Source organism: Chrysochloris asiatica, unplaced genomic scaffold (genome assembly GCF_000296735.1).
Source record: "Chrysochloris asiatica unplaced genomic scaffold, ChrAsi1.0 scaffold00157, whole genome shotgun sequence".
Lineage (NCBI taxonomy): Eukaryota > Metazoa > Chordata > Mammalia > Afrosoricida > Chrysochloridae > Chrysochloris > Chrysochloris asiatica.
In genome coordinates this window covers 1,089,320-1,098,885 of record NW_006408675.1, presented here as the reverse complement: position 1 = coordinate 1,098,885, position 9,566 = coordinate 1,089,320, and the positions used below count along the sequence as shown (strand labels likewise).

Sequence of the window (9,566 nt, the reverse complement as noted above, 5' to 3'; positions counted from 1 at the left end):
TTGTGGTGTTGGAGGAGAATACTGAAAGTGCCATGGACTGCCAAAAGAACCAATAGATCTGTTTTGGAAGAAGTGCAGCCAGAGTGCTCCTTGGAAGCCAAAATGGCTAAACTTCATCTCTCATACTTTGGATATATTGTCAGGAGGGAACAATCGCTGGAGAAGGATATCATGCTTGGTAAGATGGAGGGTCGGAGGAAAAGAGGAAGACCCCTAATGAGATGGATCGGCCAGGTGGCATCATTGATGGACTCAAGTGTGGCAGTGGTAGTGAGGTTGGCCCAGGATCAGACATTGTTTCCTTCTGCTGTGCATGGGGTCTCTATGAGTCGGTTCTGACTCGATGGCACCTGACAACAACAACAATGGGCAAAAGGATTCTATGGGACTCCTGGTGTGGTGGTGTGGGTTAATGTGCTGGATTGCAAAGTTGGTTTGAACCTCAAGGTCGGCGGTTCAAGCTCACCAGCTGCTCCTTGGAAACCCTATACAGGGACACTATGGGTCACAACTGACTCAATGGCACTTAAGAATAACAGGAAATGGGCAAAATATTAAATGATGCAGGAAGCATCAAAGGAAGCCGAATAGAATATGGAGTCACTATATCATGAAGAATTGATCATTTTTCAGCCATTTCAAGAGGTAGCATATGATCAAGAACAGAGGGTACTGAAGGAAGAAGTCCAAAAGCTTCATTGAAGGCAAAAAACAAGGCTCTAGGAATTGACAGAATTCAAACTGAAATGTTTCAACAAACTGATGCAGTGTTGCCGGCACTCATCGTCTGTGCCAAGAAATTTGGGAGACAGTTACTTGGCCAACCAACTGGAAGAGATTCATATTTGTGCCCATTACAAAGTAGAAAAGGCAAAATGTAATCTTGGCATCAAGGCAATGTTATAGACTTGAAACCAGCAGCCCTTGCCATCTCCTGAAAGGACAGAGAATCTGAAATTGTACAACTGCACACTGAGACTGCAGTCTAGGTCTTCCTCGTTCTAACTCAATAGGACACTAATTCAGCTCATTTTTTATTTGAAAAGCTTAATAATTATATTGATAACATTAGAGTTATTCTGTAGTTTAATTGCCTTTTCTTGTAACACAACACAATTCTGATATTTACTACCAAGACTTGCTTTTGCTTGAAGCAATGCAAGGTCACATTAAGTGTAGGCCCTAGGGTTCTTTCCATGAACTTAAGGTGTAGTTGTGACCAGGACTTGTCTGGAGTTTGAGCATCTGCCCCACGGCTGGACAGCCTTCCCATGAAAGCCCAACTTCATGGCACATAACAACATTTAATTCCCTGATTCATTATCAAGTTTAAATCCAGTCATCCCTGAGTGTCTGAGGGATACCCTACCACTTACCAGCCCCTATTATCCCCCCATACCCAAATCCATGAATGTTCAAGGCCTTTTTATAAGAGGGTGTAGTATTTGCATATAACTTACACACATCCTTCCATATACTTTAAATCATTTCTAGCCTCCTTAAGGGACTCCTGGTGTGGCAATGTGTGGTAAGCACTGGACTATGAACCAGAAGGTCAGCAGTTCAAACCCATCAGCTGCTCATTAGAAACCCTATACAGTGTCACTATGAGTTGGAATCAACTTTAGACCAGCCTATGGAGTCCTGGTGTGGTGTGTGCACGAGACTGCAAAGTCGGTTTGAACCGCAGTCATAAAGTTGGCAGTTGAAGCTCATTGCTTCTTCTCAGAAACCCTGTGCAGGGTTGCTATGGGTTGGAACTGACTTGAAGGCGCTTAACAACAGCAACACCATGGAGTCCTGGTATAGCACTGTGGGATAAAGCGCTGGACTGCAAGATCAGTTTGAACCACAAGATCAGTGGTTCAAACTTACCAGCTGTTCCTTGGAAACCCTATACAAGGTTGCTATGAGTCGAAACCGACTCAACTGCATTTAACAAGCCTCCTTTACCAACGGGTAACCCAGCATTATTTTAGAAAACACGTTTTGTTACCTCGTGTTGTTTGCTCCAGTGGCCAGGCTTACCTTCTGCATCTAGGTGATTTGGTTTCCTTCCACCCAGCCCTTGGGTGTGAAACTTCTCCTTTTCATAACCTTCCCTTGAGGGCTGACTCACAGACTCCAATGTCTGATCCTGGGCTGTTTGGTGAGTTGAGAGCTGGTGGTTTTTCAGAATGAGCTAATGTTAACGCCAACCTCAAAGGCAGCCTCAGACAGGGAAGTCAGGAAACAAAGGATTTCAAAAGCTGCCTGGCAAGATAAAGAGCTAGGCTTTAAAATCCTGTTTTGTATTTTGTTTTCAATGAAATGGAAGTCCCTTCCCTAAGACACTCTCAATTTAGTTCAGCGAATTTAATTCAACCAACATTTCTTTGAAGGGTCAAGGCATCAGTAGAGACTGCTCTAAAGAGAAATCCATGTTCACAAGCACAGTACCATCTTATTCTCCTCTAACTGTATACCACTGTCTGCCCTGTCAATCAGACACATGTCTAGTGTGCTTCAAGAACTTCGTGGAACTTTAGGACATGGACAATTTACATAACAAATTTTAAAGGAATTCCCTTGTGCTATCAGTGAATCCACTAGTTCTGGATTTTAATTGTGGCTTTTCTACTTCATTGCTGTGTGACCTTGGAGAATTTATTTAACCTCTCTGAACCTCACTTTCTCATGTATATAGTGGAAATCCCTTTCCTAGTATTCACCAGCCCCAGTGTTGTTGTTGTTATGTGTCGTGGAGTCAGTTCCGACTCATAGCGACCCTGTACAGGGTTTCCGAGGCTGTAAATCTTTACGGGAACAGAAAACCTCATCTTTCTCCCACGGAACAGCTGATAGCTTTGAACTGCTGACCTTGCGGTTCACAGCCTGATTCGTAACCACTATGCTACCAGAGCTCCTTACAGACACTGCCCACCTGTCTTTGCCTGCCAGCTCTAGAGTGGATTCCGTGGATCTGCCTCTCCTGTTTGCCATCTATCAGCTATTCTAGCTCTTAAGACCTTCCTCAAGACTTTGTCTCTGGACTGTGACCTATTGTGTTTTGTTTCCTTCCCTTGTTTAGAGGCAATCTTTTTTTAAAGAAATGTTAAGGCTTCTAAGGAGCTCTTGGTTTTGAGAACCAAGATAATGTAGACCACAGCCAGCAGTGTCGTAGCTAAGAACACTTTGGCAAGGTGAAGACAGCCACTGCCTTCTTCTGTGGTCTCAACACGGGTTTCCTTGGATTTAAACATACTGAAGATCAGGAAGGGTCTGAAGTGAATGTGCATACTTCCTATGTCAGCTAATGAAAACACTGTAACTCATTTCCCTCTGACCTGCTTAGTTGTTGCAGTTAAGTGCCTTAGGGACCCTGTATAGGGTTTTGTCCGTAGCTACTGAAAATCGGTTCCTACCAGATTCCTGATACCACTTTTTTTTCTCTGTATTTAAGTAGTCTGGTACCACCTTTGCCCCTGAATTTCTTATTTTGAACAACATTCTTAGTATTTTACAGTTGTTTTGATTGTTATTAGTTGTAATTATTGTGAGTTGGCCCCTGACTCTTGGTGACCCGATGCACTGACGCTTTTCTTTTAGTTTATTTGTTTGTTTATTTGATTACAGGCCATCAGACCTTTCTTCCTAATTTGTCTTAGTCTGGAACTTCCGCTGAAACCATATGTTCAACACCATAAGTGTGGTCAGCCTGTTCCGACTCATAACCACCTGGTATTAAACAGAATGAAGCCATCCTATACATTCCCCACAGTTGGTGCCATGTCTGATCATTGTTGCAGCCTCTGTGTCAGAGCAACATGCAGACCTCCTTGAGGTGAACTGAGCCTGAGTCTCTGTCATTTGTTGTTGTTAAGTGCCATCGACTAGGTCCTGACTCCTAGAGACCCTGTATAGGGTTTCCGAGGAACAGCTGGTGGGTTTGAACTGTCAACCTTGTAGTTCACAGTACAGTGCTGATCCTACAGTGCCCCACAAGGAGTCTATCATGGAAGGTGAGATTTCTACCACAGAACCCCCAATGAGTGCCCTTGCTGAAAAATCCAGTTGGGTTTTCATGGGGTCATCTCTAACTCATGATGACCCCATGGCATCAGAGTAAAACTCTGCTCCACAGGATTTTCTTGGGCTGATTCTGGGGAAGTAGATCATCCAGCCTTTCTCCTGAGATACCTCTTGGTGGATTCAGACCTCAATCCCTTCAGTTAGTGCATTAACTGTTGGCACTTCCAGGGTCCTTATGGGATGTGTTATTGTTAAGTGTCTTCAAGTTGGTTCTAACTCATAGTGACCCTGTATAAGGTTTCTGAGGAGTGGTTGATGAGGTTAAACTGCTGACCTTGTGGTTCAAACCGACCTTAGGGTCCAGTTCTGCACCCCACAACCACAATGACACACCAGGACTCCATATGGGGTGTTTTGATTGATTGATTATGTGCTGTGGTGTCAATCCCGACTAATAGTGACCCTGTATAGAGTTTCCGAGGCTGTAAATCTTCATGGGAACAGAACACCTCATCTTTCTCCTGCAGAATGGCTGGTAGTTTCTAACTACTGACCTTGAGGTTAGTAGCTCAATTCGGAATCACTACACTACCAGAGCTCCTAGAAAAGTACTTGTTGTTGTTGTGAAGTGCCGTCGAGTTGGTTCCCACCCATAGCGACCCTGTACAGAGTTTCCAAGGAGCAGCTGGTAAGCTTGAACTGCCGACCTTGCAGTTCAATTGGCTTTGCAGTCTGGCGCATTAGCCCACAGCGCCACACCAGGACTCCGAGTGATATATCCTCAGTAAAACACCCTCCTCCTCCAATCATGCATATGCCAGAGGCGGAGGATGAAATGCTCAATATAGAAAAGTACTTAAGATCGCCTATATTGAGCATTTCATTCTCCACCTCTGGCATATGCATAATTGGAGGAGGGGGGTGTTTTACTGAGGATATATTCCCATATTGCAAACATGATTCTCTTCAGCTTTAAAAAAAAAAAGATGCTGAACAACTTGGTGATTCTGAGATGTAATTCTGAAAGTGTACATTGCTGTTTCTACTTTTTTCTACCTCCTCACCCCCTACCCCCAATTTTCTTGTAAGAAGAATTCTAGGGTTTCTTACTCTGCCTCTGTTTATACATCAGTCCTCTTTTTTTTTGCTCTTTCACTATAGTATGAAATGTCTACCAGCTGTGACAGACAAAGAGCCCCAGAAGTTAATTTCAAAGAATTGGGAGAAACAAAAAGGAAGCCTGAACTGCGAAGTGGTCACATCCCCTCGGGCCACATTCCTAAGCCCATCGTGATGCCTGACTATGTGGCGTGAGTATTTAGTTCTTGTATTTAGTTCTTCAGAGCGTGGGTGTTGAGAACTTAAAGGCCTTCGCTTTCCTTTTTGCCTCCAAGTTAGCAAGCACTCTGCTTAAAATACTTCATACTTGAACTGTTGTTTGTTATCAAAAAGATTAAGTTCCAATTCATAATGATCCTATAGGGTTTCTGAGGAGCAGCTTGTGGGTTGAACAGCAGACCTTGTGGTTCACAGTTCAGAGCTTCTCTTACAGAGCCACACCAGGACTCCATAGTATGTTAAATTAAAAGTAAATATAGTTAATCAGAATATGGTAAACTGGTTTTCTTTCTTTCTGTTTCTTTTTTTTTTTTTTTTTTTTTTTTTTTTTTTTGCTAAGCTTGTTTTAGTGAAAAAAAATTGTAACTTCTCACTTCAAAAATTTTTTTGTGTCTCAGAAAATACCCAGTGATTCAGACGGATGATGAACGAGAACGCTATAAAGCTGTATTCCAAGACCAGTTTTCAGAGTACAAGGAGCTCTCTGCAGAAGTGCAGGCCATCCTGAGGAAGTTTGAGGAGCTGGATGCAGTGATGAGCAGATTGCCCTATCATTCGGAAAACCAGGAGGTCAGTGCCTACAGCTGGCTGGAGGGATGCAGGTGCTTAGAGGAAGGAGGACCAAACCTGACTCGTTTTTAAATGTAAAGAATCCACAGTTGTTTCCATTCACTGTCTGTGTCTAAGAATGCCATATGGTATCTTCAAGTTATAATTTAAAGATTATAATTTAAAATGCATAATGTCTTTTTCTTTCAATTGTTAAGCAGTATCTTATTTTTTTGTTTATATAAACATAAATTTGCCTAAGTTATCTACTGAGTTGATCAGCGTCCCAGCAGAAGACAGGTGAGACACTCAAATGAGATAATTAGAGGAGGGTGTCTCACAAAAGGCTGGGCTTGGGACAGCCACTAGAGGTGTGCTGACTCGGTGGGGGTGAGTGGGGGCAACAGCCAAGCAGTTAGCACCACCCCAGGCCCAAAGGGCAAAAAGAGAGCAGAGTGGGGCAGGGAGATTGTGGATCTGAAACTGCATGCAGGGGCCACTGGGCACACAGGCTAGACTGCTAACCATGGTTGGATATGGCGAGGAAAGCCACTGTGGAGATCTGGTCATGAGGAACCTAAACATTTTCTATAATGCTCTCTTCTCTTTTAAGAGCATATGTTATTTTAATCAATTATGCATAATTAAACATTTGCAATCCATGAAGCATTTTGCATAAATTTCAAACAGATTTATATTTGTGTGTGCGTATATATGAGGGTACTTCAGAAAGGTTGTGGAAAAATGGAATTGAAAGATAATGGATTTTCTTCCGTGAATGTTTTGAAGCTCCTTTGTGTATTTTTGTTCCATACCATTGAGTCGCTTCATCTCCTAGCAACCCTGTGTATAACAGAAGGACACACTGCCCAGTCCTGCATTATCCTCACAATTGTTATGTCGAGTCCATCGTAGCAGCCTCTGTGTCCATCTCATTGAGGGTCTTCCTCTTTTTCACTGACCCTTCACTTTACCAAGTATCATATCCTTCTCCAAGGACTGGTTCCCCTGGTAACATGTCCAAGGTACAGGAGACTAATTTATTATGCAGTATATTCAGTATTTTCTGCCAACAGCATAATTCAAATGCATCAATTCTTTAGTCTTCCTTGTTTATTGTCAAGCTTTCACATGTATAGGAGAATACATCTTGGGTCAAATACATCTTAGTCCTCAGAGTGACATCGTGGCTTTTTAACACTTTGAAGAGGTCTTTTGCAGCAGATTTGCCCAATACAGTATGTTATTTATTTATTTATGTTATTTTATTTGATGGCTTGACGGTTACGTCTATGGATGTTGATTGTGGATCCAACTAAAATGAAATCCTTGAAAAATTCAATATTTTCTGTTTATCCATAATGTTGTTTATTGGTCCAGTTGTGAGGGATTTTGCTTTATGTTGAGGTGTAATCCATACTAACAGGAGAAAGATGAGGCTTTCTGCTCTCTCAAAGCCTTGGAAACCTTATACAGGTTCACTGTGCATTGGAACTGACTCAACAACAGTCCATACTGAAGATTGTAATCTTTGATCTTCTTCAGTAATTGCTGCAAGTCCTCTTTGCTTTCAACAAGCAAGTTTGGGCCATCTGCATATCACAGGTTTTTAATGAATCTTCCTCCAGTCCTGATGTTGTGTTCTTCTTCATACAATCCAGCTCCTTAGATTATTTGCTCAGCATACAGAGATTATTTGCTCAGCATATAGGTTGAATAAGTATTGTAAAATGATACAACCCTAACATACATCTTTTCTGACTTAAAACCAGGCAGTATTCTCGTGCTCTCTTCAGGCATTTGCCTTTTTGGTCTATATACAGATTCCACATGAGCACAGTTGAGTGTCTTACATTGCCATTCTTCACAATGTTATCCATAATTTGCTATGATCCACACAGTTGAATGCCTTTGCATAGTCAATGAAATACAAGTATTATGGTATTCTCTACTTTCTGCCAAGATATATATGTATTATCTCCCAAGAATTCATATTAGTTGGCTGTCTCTGTTCTATAGCATTTTAATTTAATTTTTTGGATTTAACAAGCAAATGTTAAATCCAAATTTGGATTCTCACAATTTGGAAGTCTAAATTCAGAGCACCAACTCTGAAGAAAGATCCTTGTTTCCTTTCAGCATATGTAGGCCTAGCATGTGTCTTGACATCCGCCTTTTCCTTGATCCAGGAGCTTCAGGGTCCAAAGGATGCATTCTCCTCCTGGCTCTTCTTTCTTGGTGGCAGTCAGTCCCTCTTTGTGCAGAATTTTAAATATACATTTAAATTATTATAGTCATAAACTGTCTAAGCCAACTTTGCACATTAGTAACATATTCTCAGTGCTGACACTATGCAATGGTGTTGGCTGAGAGATGCCAATACCAAGAAGTGAGAGAAATCTTGCAAATGCTGAAGGTTGAGAATCACTTTTTACCATTTTGAAAACAAGCCAAGATTCACATCTCCAAGAAAGGTGATCCAGTTTAGAAGTCCTTAGAGCAGTGCAGGAAGAAATGGGCAGGCCCAGGCCTGGCGGGAGGGACGGGGGGAAGCAAGCTGGTTGAAAGAGATGGTGCTGGAAAACCTGGCTGTGACCTGCAGGCCTGGTACCTGGTCTAGTGGCCTCTGGCTTGTACGCTTTGTGAATGGGCAGAGGCCCAGGCATGTTGTTGTTATGTGCTGTCAAGTTGATTTCAAGCATATTGTTGTGTTATATGCTAACAGGTTGATTCCCACTCAGAGCGACCCTGTGTAGGGTTTTCAAGAGCAACTGATGGGTTTGAACTACAGACTTTTTGATTACCAATCCTCAGGCCTAGGCACATGGGTCTGCATTTGGGGCAGCAGCTGTCTTGATTACCATAATAGCTGAGAGATTGGGTCTTCCATGATGTTTGTACACAAGATCACCAAGAGACACTTCCTCTAGTTCTTAACATGACATGGCAAGTAGTAGGCAAAGCGAAAGGCCCACAGTTACTGTTGGTGTCTCCTCCAGTCCTTATCTGAAGTAGAAATATTCACTGTTTCACAAAAATTAACTTCTCACTGGCCACAGGCTGAGCTTTCTCATGGATAGCAATCAGTTGGCAAGGTTGGCTCAAGGAGCTTGTGGTGTTATCAGAAAGAGCTCAGTGGACCTGTTTGGAGGCTCAGGTTGTCCACAAACCTTAGGTGTCTGCCTTTTAAAAATAAAACAATCACATGACTTTTAAGAAGCCTATAAAATGGGAGCATTGTCTAAAATAACCCCTCTGGTTCTTACCACCTGTCTGTCTGATGATCTCTAAAACAGACTTTATCGCTCTTGTGTCCGGTCTGTTTCTCAAGCACAGCACCGTCAATCTTAGGCAGTTAGCTTCTTCCCCATCCAGGATGTGCAATAGAGACCACTGTGGAGCTATCATTCACCTTCATTGCTGAAAACATTGTTCATGATCTTAGTGTTTAAAAGACAATGAAGAATTAAAATCTATCTGAAAGAGAAAGTCAGTAAATGTCACCGAATATTCTCAGGGGAAGATTTTTAAGACTGTAGATTATGAGTTTCATTTTTTATTTTTTAGGTTTGCAGTATCTGACACTCTTTAGGCATAAGTTTGCCTGAATAAATAACAACATTGCTCTAGTAATCTGTTCTTTTGGATAGACTGCTCAGCTCCTTAAA

The 9,566-nt window shown here is 42.1% G+C and overlaps 1 protein-coding gene across 3 annotated transcripts in view; it reads left to right on the top strand.

The window, feature by feature from the left end:
* The window catches only part of MARVELD2 (MARVEL domain containing 2), a 27,182-nt gene that overhangs the window by 14,189 nt on the left and 3,427 nt on the right, over window positions 1-9,566 (top strand). For all 3 annotated transcript variants that reach the window (XM_006870964.1, XM_006870963.1, XM_006870965.1), the window contains 2 exons: window positions 5,173-5,321; window positions 5,748-5,919. In XM_006870964.1, coding sequence (XP_006871026.1) covers window positions 5,173-5,321; window positions 5,748-5,919 — 321 coding nt within the window. The remainder of the gene's footprint in view (window positions 1-5,172; window positions 5,322-5,747; window positions 5,920-9,566) is intronic.